The sequence below is a fragment of the Citrus sinensis genome, chromosome 8 (assembly GCF_022201045.2).
Source record: "Citrus sinensis cultivar Valencia sweet orange chromosome 8, DVS_A1.0, whole genome shotgun sequence".
Taxonomy (NCBI): Eukaryota; Viridiplantae; Streptophyta; class Magnoliopsida; order Sapindales; family Rutaceae; genus Citrus; species Citrus sinensis.
The window spans coordinates 2,810,073-2,830,152 of record NC_068563.1 but is presented as its reverse complement, the minus strand read 5'-3'; the positions used below and the strand labels follow the sequence as shown (position 1 = coordinate 2,830,152).

General features: G+C 35.6%; 4 protein-coding genes across 4 annotated transcripts; all 4 read left to right on the top strand.

Annotated features, from left to right (window-relative positions):
* The first annotated feature begins 130 nt into the window (after positions 1-130).
* Positions 131-1,594, top strand: AOG (ABA glucosyltransferase). The gene is given in 1 exon segment (NM_001288885.1): positions 131-1,594. A coding segment is annotated over 1 exon segment (1,446 nt). The 5' UTR covers positions 131-143; the 3' UTR covers positions 1,590-1,594.
* A 6,448-nt stretch (positions 1,595-8,042) lies between these two features.
* On the top strand, positions 8,043-10,404 carry LOC102615943 (putative pentatricopeptide repeat-containing protein At1g12700, mitochondrial). Its single transcript, XM_025102050.2, has 2 exons — positions 8,043-10,044; positions 10,135-10,404. The coding sequence occupies exon 1, from the start codon at positions 8,225-8,227 to the stop codon at positions 10,034-10,036; it is 1,812 nt and encodes a 603-aa protein (XP_024957818.2). The 5' UTR covers positions 8,043-8,224; the 3' UTR covers positions 10,037-10,044; positions 10,135-10,404.
* A 148-nt stretch (positions 10,405-10,552) lies between these two features.
* Positions 10,553-13,008, top strand: LOC102615640 (scopoletin glucosyltransferase). The gene has a single exon (XM_006486968.4). The coding sequence runs from the start codon at positions 11,135-11,137 to the stop codon at positions 12,689-12,691; it is 1,557 nt and encodes a 518-aa protein (XP_006487031.2). The 5' UTR covers positions 10,553-11,134; the 3' UTR covers positions 12,692-13,008.
* Positions 13,009-17,856: 4,848 nt separating this feature from the next.
* On the top strand, positions 17,857-19,840 carry LOC102615348 (scopoletin glucosyltransferase-like). The gene has a single exon (XM_006486967.4). It carries the CDS (start codon positions 18,152-18,154, stop codon positions 19,622-19,624), a length of 1,473 nt encoding a protein of 490 aa, XP_006487030.2. The 5' UTR covers positions 17,857-18,151; the 3' UTR covers positions 19,625-19,840.
* Positions 19,841-20,080: the final 240 nt, after the last annotated feature.

The window sequence follows — 20,080 nt, the reverse complement described above, 5'->3', positions numbered from 1 at the left end:
ATGACGTCCCTCCACAGGTAAGCTATTTTGTATAATAGCGACTCAATAATTTGAACATTCTTCTTGGTAGAATCCCTTTAAATTCCCTGCTTCTCTCTTCACAAGCCAGTCCTACTTTCAATTTGCTCATTCTCCTCGTATCCATGGACTCAAAATCTTCCCCAGTTGAAATGTTCTTCTTCCCTTATGTAGGAGGAGGTCACCAAATCCCCATGGTAGACATAGCCAGAATCTTTGCCGCTCATGGAGCCAAATCAACCATCATCACATCCCCAAAACACGCCCGTTCTTTCCAACAATCCATCAACCGGAACCAACAATCCGGCCTCCCCATCACCATCAAAACCCTCCATTTACCCGACGACATCGAGATACCAGACACGGACATGTCTGCTACACCCCGAACCGACACTTCCATGCTTCAGGAGCCTCTCAAATCACTCCTCCTCGATTCCAGACCAGACTGCATAGTCCATGATATGTTTCATCATTGGTCTGCTGATGTCATTAACAGTATGAATATTCCAAGAATTGTGTTTAATGGCAATTGCTGCTTCTCCCGTTGTGTTCTGGAAAACGTAAGGAAGTATAAGCCTCATGAGAAGGTGAGCTGTGATTATGAGCCATTTGTTGTTCCTGGTCTTCCTGATAAAATTGAATTGACCAGCTCTCAGCTTCCGGTTTGTGCCAGACAACAAGAAGCTGGGTCCGTTCATAAAATGTTTGCAAAACCGGAGGAGAAAAGTTTTGGGATTGTTGTCAACAGTTTTTACGACTTGGAGCCAGCTTATGTGGAGTATTTTAAGCAAGATTTGGGTAATGACAAAGCTTGGTTCGTCGGTCCAGTTTCTTTATGTAACAGCAACATTGAAGATAAAGCTGAAAGAGGCCATAAGACCAGTATTGATGAAGGAAAAATTCTTAGCTTCCTTGACAGTAAAGAAACCAATTCAGTTCTTTACATTAGTTTCGGAAGCTTAGCTCGTTTGGCTCCTGAACAACTCCTGGAGATTGCATACGGGCTTGAAGCTTCAAATCACTCATTCATTTGGGTTGTAGGAAAGATATTTCAATCTCCTGGAACTAGAAAGGAGAATGGTATTGAAGAGAATTGGTTGCCAAGCGGATTTGAAGAGAGGATGAGAGAATCCAAGAGAGGTCTAATAATACGAGGATGGGCACCGCAGCTTTTGATACTAGAACACGCGGCAGTGGGGGGTTTTATGACTCACTGTGGCTGGAATTCAACGCTTGAAAGTGTGAGTGCCGGGGTGCCAATGGTAACATGGCCCATAACAGCAGAGCAGTTTTCGAATGAGAAGTTGATTAGTGATGTGTTGAAGATTGGTGTGAAAGTTGGGAGTGTGAACTGGGTGTCTTGGAGCACTGAGCCTAGTGCTGCTGTGGGGAGAGACAAGGTGGAGGTGGCCGTGAAAAGGCTAATGGGTACCGGAGAGGAGGCGGCGGAGATGAGGAGGAGAGCCGGAGAGCTGGGTGAGAAAGCTAAGAATGCCGTTGAAGAAGGTGGGTCATCTTTTATTGATGCCGAGGCTTTGCTTCAGGAGCTCAAGTCTGTGTCCAGAATTTGAATATGTGAAATACTACTTATATTTAATGGCTTGAATAAGAAATGATTCGACATTAGATGATTATGACAAACAATAGGATAAGAGGACATTTATATTATTTATACTATCGTAGAATAAAAGTTATTAACTTTCTTTACTTGCAACTTAATGATCAATCATCTTTGGATTTAGTGGAAGAGTTTTTACACTCAAGAGTAAGATTTTATAAAAATATTATAAAATTAATATTAATATTAAAAAAAGACATCAAATTAAACAGTTGATGAGATTGTTTAACATACCTTTTTAAATTTTAGAAGACAACCATTAAAGATTAGGGAGATTAGGGGAAAAATGTAATGTTAAAAAATGAAGAAGTTATTCCCAAGTTCAAGAAGTGCTGTGCATATTTTTACTAACAATAATTATACACCTTCCGTTAAGGTGATAATTTGAAACAAAATTAATACGGTTAGTAAAGAGATTATATTTGTATCATTCGTTTAACAGTCGTGTTATATTTGAATCTATCAAATTGGTGCCAATTGCGCCCGGTACACCTCCATACTTTAAAAATTATTTCAATACCCTAAAATTTATTTTTGCCAAAATTTTCATCGATACCCTTTAAAAACTGATAGAAAATTACTAAGTTATCCTCATTTTAAAACATTTCAACTCAACGGACAACACCTTTCCCTTTTCTACTAAAGCAAACAAACATGTATCTGCTGCAATTCCCTCCATTATCAAACTCAAACAAACAAATACTGCAATTCCCTCATCGGCATCACCTCTACCGAAACAAACATTCATTCTCCATACATGGTAAATCGAACTTCAACACGAGCAAACTAAGCCTGAGAAGGGGAAGCTGCCACAACTGAGAAAGTGAAGCATAATTCGTCACTACATAATCGTCGGAGAGAGTTGATCATTTATTGCAAAATTGTCAGAATGTAACTAGTTGAGACAAGTAATTCCATGTAATTAGTTTTCTTGTTAATATTCAAGGGAAAAAATAAAAAGTTAGGGTTTTATATTGAAAAAATAGATTAATTAGTTGTGAGTCTCTCATAACATATTTGAAAACAAATTTCTAGTTGTTTTGCTGCATGCAAATTGTGAAAAATTAATGGATTGTGCTGATTATAATTTTGTTATGTAACACAAGATTTGGTCGTGTAAGGTTATGTAAGATTCAAGGTTGTGTATTACACGACCTTCATGTATTGCACGATTACACGACCTTCATATATTGCACGATTACACGACCTTCATGTATTGCACGATTACACGACCTTCATGTATTGCACGATTACACGACCTTCATGTATTACACGTTTACACGACCTTCATGTATTGCATGTTTATACGACCTTCATGTATTGCATGTTTATACGACCTTCATGTATTATACAATTACACGATCTTCTTGTATTACACAATTACATGACCTTCAATTCCACATTTTGTTTCTTGTCAATAGAATCTACACATTACATTTAGTTTAATTAGGCTCACAATAAATTGGAATGGTGCATATACCTTTACCTTGTGAAATGTCATTAGTTAGAGAGATTCTTAATTTTCAATTATAAGCCATGGTAAGTCATGATATGTCTAGTTATGAGTGGAAATATTTTATCACTGTGAATGGTGTTCTTATGTGTATAATATTACATTAATTTCCTATAGTTGATATTTTTTTTCTTAATTGATTTCATGGATTAATTATATGCAGGCATTCCTCATGTAAGCTTGTATGCTTGGCCAGGGGAAGAAAGCATTTTGAAGATAAAAAAAAAAAAATTTAAATGGCTGTAATATGTTTAATTGTGACTTTAAAATTACACGAATTTTTTCATTAATCATTAGATTAATTTAGTTCTTTAAAGACTTAATTTGTGCTAAGAATTTATATTTGCTGCTATGCACAAAATGTCAACGAAAATTATTAAAAAAAAGAAGTGAAATTAAATTGGAATCTAAAAAAATTCCACATCATCATTGGTTTGAATTGTAACTAGTGGCATAGGATTAAATGTCTTAAGTTTGAACTTCATTGTGATTTCGAATTCCGAAGTATCTATATCAATAACTTCAGCTATCTTCTCCACCAATTCGGCATATGTTATCGATCGTGGTATCATTATCCCTTTAGCCTTTGAACCTTTGAACTTATACTCGTCATTTTGCTCAATCCATTCACCATTAAAGAGAATAGGCACACGTACCAAAATCATATCTGATGATACAATAAAAACAATAATATTAAATTTCATATACAAGTAACTACACGACTTACATGACCTACACGACTATATTACTTACACGACTTACACGACTATATTTCTTACATGACTTACACGACTATATTTCTTACATGACCTACACGACTATATTTCTTACATGACCTACACGACTTACACGACTATATTACTTACACGACCTACATGACTAACTATATGACGTACACGGTATCAAAAGAATGTACGACTTGAAACATTTTCGCCATAAATAAGTTATATTGCTGAAAAAAATAATTAAACAATCTACATTGCATATATTTCTACGTATAAAAAAAAATGGTGAAAATAAAACATTGTAATGTGAGGAAAATTTCTAAATTTTTCTCAAAATTAAAAAATTTAAAACCCAACAACATTAACATACCTTATTGGGTTGTTTAATAAGCAATGCACCTTTAAAGAAATAGTTGAAATACTAACTAGGCAACCCAAGAGGGGGGTCAATTGGAATTTTAAAAATTATCCTAGGCAAACCACACAACAATTTAATCTAATGCCTTAATAAATTCGAAAACAATAAATTCAATAAAAGCACAACAATAAATAAGAAAGGGAAGAGAAAGCAAACTCAAGGATTTTTACGTGGTTCGGCAATCCCCGCCTACGTCCACGCCTCCAAGCACACCGGGCTTGAGGATTTCACTAAGCTAGCCTCCCAAGGCTTCAAACGCTTACAATTGACTTTCAAGGTGTCAATGGACCTTTACAACAAGAGATTATCCCCAATCTCTTAACCCAAGTGTATCCCAACACTTACAATCTTTTAACTTGATCTTACAAAAAAGATTACAAATGAATCTCTCTCACACAATGTGTTTGATCTCAAGTGAAAGCTTAATGTGTGAATGAATGAGATGAATACAAGAATTTAAAGCTCAATGAAAGTTGTATTCTCAATATTTTGCTCAATGATGATCGTTGGAATTCTCCTTGTTTGAATTGGATTGAGCTTATTTATAGTTGGAGCTGAAAAACTAGCCGTTATAGACTGTCGGACAGAAAACGGTTCGCCGTTAACCCTAAACGGTTAACCGTTTCGGTCGGTCAAAGTTACCGTTGGGCTAATTTTCAAATAAACGGTTAGCCGTTTAGGCTTACCCTTTCGCCGTTAATTTCCAGAGACCTGCAAAACAAATTTGGTTTAACCGTTCTTACTAAACGGTTCAAGGTTAGCAAACTGGAAATAATCGGTTAACCGTTTTCAATAAACGGTTCACCGTTAGTTTCCAGAATCATCATATTAACAATACTTTAAAGAACATGCTTTCTGGAAATTATCGGTTAGCCTTTTTAAATAAACGGTTAGCCGTTTTTAAATAAACGGTTAGCCGTTTGCTACAGTGATTGCTACAGTAACCTGTACAGTGCACTATTTTTTAAAATTACAGTTTGACCCCAAAACTTTACAAAACTGTACCATAGCCCAACACGTCATGAAACTTTGCAAATATGTCCAATTTCAGAATTTCTAAGTAATGCTTTGTTAATCCCAAAACTTTCTGAAATTATGTTATAGCCCAAAATGCTATGACACTTTTCAAATAAGTCCTTCACCAAAATTTCAAGCAATACTTGTTTGTTTCAAAGTTTTCAAAATGCTTTCAATTAAACCATAAACTTTGAAAAACAACCAATTTCATAAAATCATTTTTCCATTAAATATGAAACATTTATAATGTGAAAATAATGATTTATTATTTAAAAAGAATAAAAACAATCAATTTCATAAAATCATTTTTCCATTAAATACAAAACATTTATAATGTGAAAATAATGATTTATTTAAAAGAATATTAAATAATTTGAGCTTAAAAGATTAATCATTCTTAACTTTGTTTGTTATCATCAAAATCAATATTATGGAAACATATATGTTAACAATAGTGGGTGTTAAAGAAATGAATACATAATTGTATTTGTATAAGAAGTTATGAGAGATTTTGAGATATTCTAAGAGATTTTGAAAGAATCGGCAGCAAAAATGGAGTTGGGTGAAAGAAATGAGGAAATGAATATGAAGACAATTCATTGAATGAATTTGATGCATTCATTAAGGGTATTTCTGACTTTACTCGCATTTGTTAGGGTATCCATGAAAACTAAAAAGGGAGGGGGTATTTCAATAATTTTGAAACTATTAAAGGGTATTTAATTAAAAACCCCATCAAATTGTTTGTAGCCCATTAGTTATTCAAGTAGTGGTAATGGACTGTTATGTTAACCATCACACCAATTCAGGACCTATATTAAACAAGTTAATGGCACATATTTAATATATTTGTATGTATTGGGATTTGGGGTGACAATATAGGTCATGATTCGTTTATTCAATTCAATTATGTGCGAATTAAATTGGTTTGAGTTTGAAAAAATTGATTCGTTTAATAAATAGGTGAATTCGATTTGATTCGCTAATTAAACGAATCGAATCCGAGTTTGAAAATATTGATTCATTTATTCGTTTAATAAACGGGTCATAAAGAAATCGAATATAGGTCGATTCGTTTTAAATTCATTTATTATTCATTTAATTAAATTACTTTTTTATCCCTAAATTTATTTGAATTTTTTTTAATTTGAAGGTTAATATTGTAATTTAGATGACTGTATATTTAATCTTAGAGGGTTATTTATATTTTGTCTATAGGATATTAAATTTATGGGTTTTTATCTTTTATTTTGCTTAATTTTGTTTATTAATTATATTTTTCTAAATGAATTGTAAATAAATCTTGATTCGATTTGTTATGGATTCGTAATATGATAAACGAATAATAAACAAATCTGGATTTGATTCGATTCGCGAATTAAACGAATCAAACTAAATATTCATTTAATAAACAAATGGAATTTGAATCAGTAAAATTTTGACCTAATTCGTTTACGATTCAATTCTTTATTCATTTTGGCACCCCTAATTTGTTAGCCTATATGGCTATAAATATTGATTTTGATGATAACAAACCACATGTATTTATTAAGTAAAGATTTATGAATTGTGCTTTTATAATAAGAAAAAGATGTTATGGAATTAAAGTATTTTGGACTAAAATGAAAGTAATTTCAAAATCTTTGATAGTGTTTTAAATTTCGAATTTGGACCTATTTGAAATTATTTAAATGTTTTTAGGTCATTCTATAATTTCACAAAGTTTGGGCGAAATCATAATTTCAAAAAGTTTTGGGATTAACGAAGCATTACCTAGAAATTCTGAAATTGGACATATTTGCAAAGTTTCATAACGTTTTAAGTCATACTACAGTTTTATAAAGTTTTGAGGTCAAACTAAAAATTTAAGAAAAATTTCACTGTAGCAGGTTACTGTAGCATTCGGCTTACCGGTTATAAAAACCGGAAAATCGGATTCGGGGCAGAATGTATCCAGAACGAAAACGGCTTATCGGATTCCGAATTCGGCAAGCCGGTTAGGCAAAATTGCCTTAACGGTAACATAAATCCGGCTTACCGGATTCCATAAACGGCAAACCGGATATGCCTGGAATGTGAGTAACGGCTAGTTTTCAAGCTCAAACTATAAGAACTCAAATCCAACTCATTTTGAAGCTCTCCAACAAGCAAAAATAAAAAGCACACGAGATATCTTGAGCCTTCAAACTTGCAAACTACATACATTGAATCATTCATTGTTCTTCATCTTTGAATATCTACTTATTGAGTGAGTTTCATTGTAACTTTCATTTCTTCATTTCATTTGTAAGAGTTTGAGTGTGTGAGACACTTGAGTGAAGAGATTGTGAGATAATCTCTTTGTTGTAAAGGTTTATTGACACCTCGAAGTCAATTGTAATTAGTTAAAGTCTCGGAAAGGCTTGGATAGTGAAATCCTCAAGCTTGGATTGCTTGGAGGCGTGGACGTAGGTGGAAATTACCGAACTACGTAAAAATTCGTGTGTTTATTTCTCTTCTCCCCTACTCTTTAATTATTATACCTTTATTAAACTTATTGCTTTCAATTTTTATTAAGACATTATATTGCGTGTTGTGTGGATTTACTAGGTTAATTTTTAAATTTTTAATTCACCCCCTCTTGAGTTGCACTCTTATATTTCATAATTGGGATATGTTTATAATTGAAGTAAAATGAAGTGAACTTGACGTAGTAATTTTTTTTTCTCATTTTAAGTTATAAAAATGCAGTATTTTAATTATTTTAGAGAGCCCTCCCATTCTCCAGCCCCATTTGAGTACTAGAAACTTTTTTATGCGTTGCAGGCGCCTTCTTCTTAAATCTTAATCTTATAAATTGAACCTGGAGAGTAGTTTAATTGTTTCACAATTTGTACCCAGAAAGAAGAAATCATCAAAAGCCTTCTCCAATTGTAATGGTGTTCAAATCCTCACATCGTTCCTTTTCTCTCGCTTCAAAAGCAGGTTATAGATGTAATTTATGGTGTTCATTCGGTCGCCCTCCATATCCCAAAACTGACCTCTCATCTCACCATTTCAAAGACGGAACCTCAATTGCGAAATTCCTGAATGATAGACATAAATCAGGTAATATCACTTCAAATGAAGCTGTTTATTTCTTTGATTGCATGATCAAAATGAAGCCCTCTCCTGGTATGACTTACTTTACTATTTTGTTGACTGTGCTCGCTAAGAATAAGCAATATGATACTGTTGTTTCTCTTTTCAAGAGACTAAATTCAAATGGGTTGTTTCCGGATCTTTTTGTTTTGAATTTATTAATTAATTGCCTTTGCAAGATGGGTATAACGAGCGGTGCTTTTGTAGTTTTGGGGAGGATCCTTAGGAGTTGTTTTACTCCTAATACGGTGACTTTTAATTTTTTGATTAATGGTTTGTGTGCGGAGGGTAGAATTATGGAGGCCACCAGGTTGTTTAAGAAGCTCAATGTGTTTGCTTGTGACCCAAATGTGGTTACATTTAATACTTTGATCAATGGGCTGTGTCGGACACGCAACACTCTTGTTGCTCTCAAGTTATTTGAAGAAATGGTTAATGAATTTGGTGCTATTTGTAAGCCTGATGTTGTTACTTATAATAGTATTATTGATGGTCTTTGTAAGGATGGGTTTGTAGACAAGGCAAAGGAATTGCTTCTGCAAATGAAGGACAGGAATATTAATCCCAATGTTATCACTTATAACTCTCTGATTTGCGGTTTTTGTTGTGTTGACGATTGGAAGGAGGCTAAATGCTTATTCATTGAGATGATGGATAATGGTGTGCAGCCTGATGTGGTGACATTTAATGCAATGATTAATTATAATTGCAAGGACGGGAAGATGGACAAAGTGAATAGATTGTTAGAATTGATGATTCAGAGAGGAGTGAATCCAGATACGGTTACTTATAACTCATTGATGGATGGCTTTTGCTTAGTGGGTAGAATTAGTCGTGCAAGGGAACTGTTTGTTTCTATGGTCAGTAAGGGATGTAGACATGATGTTTATAGTTACAATATTTTAATAAATGCATACTGTAAGGATCAAAAAGTGGAGGATGCTGTATGTCTCTATAGGGAAATGCTTTCAGAACGAATTAGGCCAAGCGTTATCACATATAACACCTTGTTGAGTGGCCTTTTTCAAGTAGGCAATCTAGGAGATGCATTGAAATTGATTGACAAGATGCAACTTAATGATGTTGTACCCGATTCATTTACATTTGCTACTTATATTGATGGTCTCTGCAAGAATGGTTTTGTCTTGGAGGCAGTGCAAGTATTTCAGGCCATCAGAAACTGCAAGTGTGAACTTAGAATTGAAACCTACAACTGCCTTATTAATGGGTTATGTAAAATGGGCAGACTCAAGACTGCTTGTAAACTTTTTCACAGATTGCAACACAAAGGCCCAATACCAGATGTCGTAACATGTAGTACCATGATCCACTGGCTTTGCAAAGAAGGGCAGATGGATAAGGCAAATGATTTATTGTTAGATATGGAGGCAAAGAATCGTGTGCCCAGTGAAGTAACGTTTTGTACACTTCTTCGTGGTTTCATCCAAAATAATAAGAAATCAAAAGTAGTTGTACTTCTTCACAAAATGGCAGCAGAGAAACTTGTAGTATCAGATTTATCTCTATATTCCAAAGTGGTAGACTTACTTTCAAAAGATAAAAAGTATCGTGAATGTTTGAACCAGTTCCGTCATCTCCTGTTTTAGAGCCAAAAGTAAGTTGATGTGGTTAATGTTAAGATATTAGAATGTGTTGGTTATTGTTAAGATATTAGAATATGCTTTAACTGCGTGATGTATAACAGCCGAGCAGTTTTTGGATGAGAAGTTGATAACTGAGGTGTTTGAAGATTGGTGTGAAAGTGGGAAATGTGAATTTGGGTCCCTCTGGAGCACCGAACCTATTTGCTGCCGAGGTTGAGGCTGATGATTGGTGATGAGGAGGACAAGGAGGAGAGCCAGAGAGCTTTGTGAGGAGGCTAAGAGAGCTGTTGAAAAACGTGGGTTGTAGTAACAAACATAATGAATGTCCTTAATGTTTGAATTAGTGACAAACTCACCTAAAAATTCTACCTTATCAACATTTTAGAAAAATCAAATTAAAAGAGAATGTACTAAATTTGCAATCAGTTTCTCTCAAGAGTTCCAGAAGAAACAGCTCAATTTTCCCTTCTGTAATTGTGACAATTGTCGGCCTAGGGTGCTCATGTGTATTCTGATTCGTGACCCTAACAAAAACTACAACGTATGATCTCGCGTAGCAATGTAATCATGTTCTTGTCTCTATGAACTATGAAGAGACATCGACAAAGCCAGTTTCTTTTTAATTTTCATTTGTCCTTTTGAACTTGCCACGATGGAAATTTCGAGGAAAACTTCTGAGCTTTCTTTCTGTGCTTTTTCAATAAATTAAATAAAAATAATAACAGGGTAGTGTGTTTTTCCTGCACGGTACAGATCATCATCTAAGTTCTTTTAAAACGTCCATTTCAGATTTTCATCCAAAACTAATTCATTTCGTTATTGTCAATACATAAAATCTGGACTAATATTACAACCAAGATTGTTGCACCCAAGGAAGGAAACAAAAATATTGACAAAGGGGGTTAAGTTTCTTTCTTTTGATTACGGTGAAAGAAGCTGACGCACAGTGCAAGGTGGGTGATGGCAAGAAAGACGCGTGTGAATCGAAGACCATTAATCGTCTTCGTCTTCTTAGAATATTTCCAAGTCTTCGTCATTTCTCGGTCTTCAATTATTGTGGTTTATATGTTTTACGGCTTTCGTGAGTCCACACATACATAGATGGTCATCGAAACACAGAAAAATAACAAAGTTGCATTCACTAATAATTCTAGTCTATCATTGTATTTGATTCGGAAGTTGAATATGGGCAGTGAAATCCCTCAGCTTCACGTTTTTTTCTTTCCATTCATGGCTCACGGCCACATGATTCCAATTGTGGACATGGCGAAGTTGTTTGTAACTCGTGGGGTGAAAGCAAGTGTCATCACAACTCCAGCCAATACTCCTTACGTCTCCAAATCAGTAGAAAGAGCCAATGAATTGGGCATCGAAATGGATGTGAAGACCGTCAAGTTCCCTTCTGTGGAGGCCGGTTTGCCAGACGGATGTGAAAATCTTGACGCAATCACTAATGAAGTGAACAAGGAATTGATTGTCAAGTTTTTCGGGGCCACAACGAAGCTCCAAGAACCTCTCGAGCAGCTGTTGCGAGATCATAAACCAGATTGTTTGGTAGCCGATATATTCTTCCCTTGGGCCACTGACGCTGCTGCCAAGTTTGGTATTCCCAGGCTGGTGTTTCACGGCACTAGTTTCTTTTCTTTGTGTGCATCAAATTGCCTGGCGCTATATGAGCCACACAAGAAAGTTTCATCGGATTCAGAGCCATTTGTGATGCCTCATTTTCCGGGTGAGATCAAGCTGACGAGAAACCAATTGCCAGATTTTGTAAAACAGGATATGGGATATAATGACTTCAGCAGGTTGTTGAAAGCAACTAACGAGTCAGAGTCAAGGAGCTATGGTGTTGCTGTGAACAGCTTTTATGAGCTTGAGCATGCTTATGCTGATCATTACAGGAAGGCTTTGGGAAGGAGGGCATGGCATATTGGCCCTGTTTCCTTATGCAATAGGAATTTTGAAGATAAAGCTTTGAGGGGAAAGCAAGCCTCTATTGATGAACTGGAGTGCTTGAAGTGGTTGAATTCAAAGCAACCCAATTCTGTTGTTTACATTTGCTTTGGAAGCCTGGTCAACTTTACTTCTGCTCAGCTAATGGAGATTGCAACGGGCCTGGAAGCTTCAGGGAGAAATTTCATTTGGGCTGTGAGGAAAAACAAGAATGATGGCGGTGAAGGAGGAAAGGAAGATTGGTTGCCTGAAGGATTTGAGAAGAGAATGGAGGGAAAAGGGCTAATCATTAGAGGATGGGCGCCACAGGTTTTGATACTTGATCACGAAGCTGTTGGAGGATTTGTGACCCATTGCGGATGGAATTCAACTCTTGAAGCGGTGGCTGCTGGGGTACCTCTGGTGACATGGCCCGTCGCCGCGGAGCAATTTTACAATGAAAAGATGGTGAATGAAGTCCTTAAGATTGGTGTTGGTGTTGGAATCCAGAAATGGTGTAGAATTGTGGGGGATTTTGTGAAGAGAGAGAAAATAGAAAAGGCAGTGAATGAGATAATGGTGGGCGATAGGGCAGAAGAAATGAGGAGCAGAGCCAAGGTTTTGGAGAAGATGGCAAAAAGGGCTGTTGAAAATGGAGGTTCATCGTACTCTGATTTGAGTGCTCTTATTGAGGAGTTGCGTTTAAGTCGCCATCAAAGCAGCTAAACTTACACAAAGCTAGATATATCATAATAGCATGTTTGATTGTTCTTGATCCTGTCGTATTGGGGTGATTCCCAATTGGCTGGTTGGATTGAGCCTTGAACAGCTGTTAGCATTTGATTTGTTGGCGACTTTTGCAACAGAAGGAGAAAATCACGACTTGGCGAAGTCATCTGGTTGGTGACTACAAAGTATGAATCTTTCGACAGGATATATGTATGTATATGAATATATTTTCATACGTCCGGTTATGGATGAATTTTGATGTCAAATACTCTTCCCACAAGTTTGGTGAAATAATTTTCAACCATTTTTATTTAGTTTCAAGTAAATTTATTTGGCTTCCTGCTTAAAATTTTGAGAGTGGTGGAAAAATCAGTTTGGGTTTTCCCTACCTCTTAACTTTTTTCAACAATAGGCGATTAATGGCCAACCGATCCAATTACAGGTTTTTTGAAAAAAAAAAAAAATCAACATATGAAATAATATTTAACTTATTTGCTCATGATAAATCTCTCTGTCAAATAACAGGAATACCAAGGATAATTCTGATGTGATAAGTTTCGTTCTAGGCAATTATGAATTTGTCTCATTGATACCTGAACGCGAACATGGTAGTTATTAATTGTGTCTCATATCGTATCGGAGTGGCTCACGTTGGTGCAATTCTGGAGAGTCTGCTCATATCCGTTTGTGTGAAATTGCAAATGAAGAAGGCTCTGGCGCCTACTGTGGTTCGGGCCTTTCAAATTTCGCAAAGTTTTTCTTGTCGTTTGTTTAGTAAAACTTAAACATCTTATCGTATGTAGGTTCTAAAACCAGATGTCATGTCGTTGTAAAGTAGACGACATATCGTCCAAGAATTGGGCCGACATGTCTTTCATGAAAGTCGTCTACTTATTAAAGCCTGTAAACGTCAGATCGGATACGTATTTAGAAAGAGGATGGCCTGTTGTTCACCGCAGAGCAGAGACGCATCCAAGTAGCCTGCAGTACAGGAATGAACGCCCATTGCATGGATTGATTCATCATTCAATCTCGAAGCCAAGCTAAAATAGACAGTGCTCGGTCGCGATGTGGAAATGTAAAAAGGTTCATAATTAGGAGAAATTAAGTTTTTGAATGATGAAATATTATTTGATAGTCTGAATGAACAAAATTAGATTTTTAAAAATTTTTAATACTAATTTTAAAATTTTAAATAGGTAAATTTGAAATATTATTTTACATTATAACTCTTCTAATTTAAATGAAGAAAATAAAATAAATGGCACTTAAATCTAATATTTAAAAAATTAAAAAAATCTTAAAAGTTATAGGAAAAATAAGAAAATAACTAAAAATAGGGAAGCGAGCAAAAACGAAACAAAATTTTTGGCTCGGGCATGGAGCTAAATGACATAAGCAAATCTTGGCTTGATTTACCTCATCGCAAGCTTTGAGATAATATATTATATGCGTAGGACATTTGTAGTCCAAATTATGCCATCTAAAAGATACCGTGCTCATCCTACGCCAACCAACCTACATCACTTGTTGGAACCAAATTCATAAAGCCTTGTATATTTCATTGTTCATAGTATATGGCAGCAAGAATTAGTTTCTAGTTCAGCTTCAACGCTTTTGCAAAACCTTATCATCAACATGACCCTATACATATGGCGACACATTTGCTAGTTGAACTGGTCATGAAGCTATTAGAGGATTTGTGACACACTGTCGTTGGAATTAATCTAGGTCGGGGCGTTATAATAAAAAGATACATAAAATTAAAGTGGTTCGGCATTCATACTACATCCACGGGTAGAAAAAATAATTATTTTATTAAGATCGTAATTACAATTCAACTCTCCCTCTTTTTACTACTTTTTCAGTGCTTGTCCCCCAAGTAAGAGAGGCCTTTGATTTTATAGACTTTTATAGATAAAATCCATTTCTTATTTTAACTCTTCCTATTATCCTTTATCCTCTAAGGTTTGAATTACAAAATATTTTTTATCTTTTTATTGGTCGTATTTGTGTCAAACTTTATTTAATTTACTTCCGGACCAAGTAATATCCTTCCATTGTTGACTTTTATTTACTAAGCTTAATTCAACAATAGTTTCTTTATTTAGACTTGGCTTTTCTATGTGGTTCGTAATCCAAAATCAGGTTAATGGTCTCATGGGTCACAACTTATTTTGTTATTGTTATCCCTAGGGGCATGGTTCCTGCTCCTACTCCCTAAGGAGTATGGTTCCTACTCCTACCTCCTGGGAAGCATGGTTTCCGCTCCTTGGGGAGCATGACTCCTGCTCCCTGTTGCTCTCTACTCTTGGGGATGTGGCTTCTGCTCTCCACTCTGGGGGCTTTTGCTCCTTGGGGAGCATTTTTTTTTCAACTTCTCCGCAGTTTTTATTGATTTTTTATATTTTCTACAACAGTTACTCTCTAGCTCTTAGTTTCTCGTTCCACCAGAACTAAAAGCATAAAAGATCAATTTGTTTCTCTCTCTATTCATTTCTATATAAACCACCCTTTGCACCATTCGCCCACCTCGTGGAGCTCAGGGCTTTGGCTTTCAATTTCCTTGGTGAGTGTCTTTTCTTTTCTTTTCCCTCCTTTTTTAGTTTTGGCTGAAGGACAACATTTGTCCATGAGGTTCCTAAAAATGCAACTTTTGTGCAGTAAAATTAAAACGGATGGCGGAAGCTCTAGAAACCTCGGATCAGCTTCATTCAAAAATGAAAATCAAGAGGAAAGATTGAAGTTTAATTACCTCACTTGTAGTTTCAAAAATGACTTCGTGAAGTAGGAGAAAATGACTGAAAACAGCAAGCTACGAACACTGTCCAGAAAATAGACCTCTGCACAAACAGCTTCTGTTTTACCACGATTTGAGATCCTTAAAGTACCTCAATTGTGATGCCTTTAGTCCGTCCACACTTAGAAATGTTCTAGGAGTTCATAGGATTTGGAATCTCGAAATTGCGTTTAGAAATGAGAGAGATAATGAAGAAACATGAATGCTAGTTCATGATGATTCATTCTACCAAATAAAGCCACCATTATCTTCAATAATGGCACCAAACATTATCATGTGCTAGACCCACCCACTAAGCCATTATTTTTTGAATGTGATCTTATCACTTCAATATTTTATTTAATCAAATAAATAAATAGCTAAATTAATTAATTTTGTCTTTAATTAATTAATCCCATTTTGATCAAATCAAATGGTTAAATGTGGGCTTCTTTTGTGACATGTTCTAATGCTTTCTCTTAATCCATATTAGATCCAATAAAAGCCCAAAATTCTAAACCCAAAATTAGTCTAGAAGTCTGTAATCATATATGAACTGGAACATGTCCAAAATGGTCATTTTATGTGCTCGATATTACATGATGTTTAATTGAGGATTTATGAAATTCATTTTGTTCCTTAAACTAATTATGGAACATCTAAATTTCTATCTTAAATCATATTTAAGAGAGATATATATATATATATATATATATATATATATATTCATTCTTAATGAATTATAATATAAATTTCGATTTTCCTAAAATTAGGAAATTTAACTTCTCATTTTCTAGTAACTCATTTTTCATTTCTATTTGGTGTGTGACATTTTAGGTTCTTAGTTATAAGGTAGTAGAACTATTTTAATGATAACTCTTTATTCATTAAATGATGCTAAACTCTTTAGTCATCAAATAGAACTTTTCTAATGACCTTAAGATGCATTGCTAATACGCTTTACCAATATTAATCTTAAGGTTTCTACAAGTCATGAGTGACACCTAGCAGTATTTCACAACTATCCAAATAACAAGAATTGTTAGATCTATAGAACCTATTCCATTGTATCTCTATGTCTTGGTCTCTTCATCATCCATGTCCAGAGAAAAGCACGGCTTATGGTTTATTATGTTAAGCAGTTATGCTTTATCTCAAAATAAATCTAAATGAACTTGGCATGAAAATATAATTTGAACTCCTTCAAATATATTTCACCTTGACTAAGGATTTCTTATGCCAATTCATATTATCTCATAGGGACATCCTTTTTGTATATTACAAAGTGATGAATTCCATATTGGCCATACACTTGTCTTCATATATAGCCAACCATGACAACTATTGCTAGATCTCTTCCTTGATTAGGAATCAATCATTATGCTTTCACATATCAGAGATGTCTATGTATAAGACATATGTTATGCCTTAGGTCTAAAGACCATTACTAAACATAGTGTCTATTACAATGTATAATAAGCCATTAACACTCAAAACCATATGGCTTACTATATTTGGTCAAGTTCAGTAAACTCGTTCTCTCAACAAGTACCTATGTGTTTGACTTGACATCTCATATCAATGATATGAAACTCACCATCCATTTTAATATCACATACCATAAGGTGTCATAACATATACTAGTGTTTATAGAAATTTATAATGTCCAATCATAAATCCACCACTAGGAACTATTTTAGAAGTATAGTACAAAGGATGCACGTTTCATATTCTCGACAAACTCGAGAATGTGTTCCTTAACTATTTTACTTCTTGGACTCTATTCATTAAATTAATTATGAATGTTGATAACTTTGCCATTTTATAAATATCAAAATGCTATTCAAATACAATAATTTCCTAAACAAACAAACACCATTCGATTGGCCTTTAGTGCATATTACTAACAATGGCTCCTAGAGACAATATTGCTCGGAAGAAGAAGAAAATAGACAAATATCCAGCTTCAAAAATTAGTAAGAAATTTAGGGATAAGCTAATCTTTGAAGCTGTAGAATCATCCTCCTCGGCAATCGCAACTGCTCAAGGATTGCACTAGATACTCAAACTATGCCAATTGTGACATGTGGATTCTGATTCGTGACCCTGGCAAAAAACAACAACGTATGAGCTTACGTAACAACGTAATCATGTTCTTGTCTCTATGAACTACGAAGAGACATCGACGAAGCCATTTTTTTTTATTTATTTATTTTCATTTGTCCTTTTCAACTGGGCACGATGGAAACTTCAAGGAAAACTTTTAAGCTCTCTTCTGTGCTTTATCAATAAATTAAATAAAAATAACATCGATTCTTTATTGTCAATACATAAAACTTTGACTAATATGAGAACCAAGACTGTTGCGGCCAAGGGAAGAAACAAAAAATTTGACAGAGGGGTTAAGTTTCTTTCTTTTAATTACTGTGAAAGAAGCTGACGCACAATGCAAGGTGGTGACGGCAAGAAAGACGCGTGTGAATCGAAGACCATTAATCCTCTTCTTAGAATATTCCCAAGGCGTCATCATTTCTTGATCTCCAATTCTTGTGTTCTATATATTTTACGGCTTTCGTGAGTCCACACACACATAGTTGGTCATCGAAACAGAGAAAAATAACAAAGTTGCATTCATTAATAATTCTAGTCTATCGTTGTATTTGATTCGGAAGTCGAATATGGGCAGTAAAATCCCTCAGCTTCACGTTTTTTTCTTTCCATTCATGGCTCACGGCCACATGATTCCAATTGTGGACATGGCGAAGTTGTTTGCAACTCGTGGGGTGAAAGCAAGTGTCATTACAACTCCAGCCAATGCGCCTTACGTCTCCAAATCAGTAGAAAGAGCCAATGAATTGGGCATCGAATTGGATGTGAAGACCATCAAGTTCCCTTCTGTGGAGGCCGGTTTGCCAGACGGATGTGAAAATCTTGACGCAATCACAAATGAAGTGAACAAGGAATTGATTGTCAAGTTTTTGGGGGCCACAACGAAGCTCCAAGAACCTCTTGAGCAGCTGTTGCGAGATCATAAACCAGATTGTTTGGTAGCCGACATATTCTTCCCTTGGGCCACTGACGCTGCTGCCAAGTTTGGTATTCCCAGGCTGGTGTTTCACGGCACTAGTTTCTTTTCTTTGTGTGCATCAAATTGCCTGAGGCTATATGAGCCACACAAGAAGGTTTCATCGGATTCAGAGCCATTTGTGATGCCTCATTTTCCGGGTGAGATCAAGCTGACGAGAAACCAATTGCCAGATTTTGTAAAACAGGATATGGGAGATAATGACTTGAGCAGGTTGTTGAAAGCAACTAACGAGTCAGAGTCGAGGAGCTATGGTGTTGCCGTGAACAGCTTTTATGAGCTGGAGCCTGCTTATGCTGACCATTACAGGAAGGCTTTGGGAAGGAGGGCATGGCATATTGGCCCTGTTTCCTTATGCAATAGGAATTTTGAAGATAAAGCTTTGAGGGGAAAGCAAGCCTCTATTGATGAACTGGAGTGCTTGAAGTGGTTGAATTCAAAGCAACCCAATTCTGTTGTTTACATTTGCTTTGGAAGCCTGGCCAACTTTACTTCTGCTCAGCTAATGGAGATTGCAACGGGCCTGGAAGCTTCAGGGAGAAATTTCATTTGGGTTGTGAGGAAAAACAAGAATGATGGCGGTGAAGGAGGAAAGGAAGATTGGTTGCCTGAAGGATTTGAGAAGAGAATGGAGGGAAAAGGGCTAATCATTAGAGGATGGGCGCCACAGGTTTTGATACTTGATCACGAAGCTGTTGGAGGATTTGTGACCCATTGCGGATGGAATTCAACTATTGAAGCGGTGGCTGCTGGGGTACCTCTGGTGACATGGCCCGTCTCTGCGGAGCAATTTTACAATGAAAAGATGGTGAATGAAGTTCTGAAGATTGGCGTTGGTGTTGGAATCCAGAAATGGTGTAGAATTGTGGGGGATTTTGTGAAGAGAGAGAAAATAGAAAAGGCAGTGAATGAGATAATGGTGGGTGATAGGGCAGAAGAAATGAGGAGCAGAGCCAAGGCTTTGGGGAAGATGGCAAAAAGGGCTGTTGAAAATGGAGGTTCATCGTACTCTGATTTGAGTGCTCTTATTGAGGAGTTGCGTTTAAGTCGCCATCAAAGCAGCTAAACTCACACAAAGCCAGATGTATCGTAATAGCATGTTTGTTTGTCTTTGTTCTTGATCCTGTCGTATTGGGGTGATTCCCAATTGGTTGGTTGGATTGAGCCTTGAACAGCTGTTAGCATTTGATTTGTTGGCGACTTTTGCAACAGAAGGAGAAAATCAGGAATTGGCGGAAATAATTTTCAACCATTTTTATTTAATTTCAATTAAATTTATTTGGCTTCCCACTTAAAATTTTGAGAGCGGTAGAAAAATCAATTTGGGTTTTCCCCTCGTTCTACCTTGTTTCAACAATAGGCGATTGATGACCAATCAATCCAATTACAGTTTAAAAAATATATAAAATAAGATTTAACTTATTTGCTCATGATAAATCTTTCTGTTAATTAACAAGAATTTTAGTGTTGGAGAAACTATATATCAATTATAATTAAGAATTATAAAATGCATTGGTAGTTA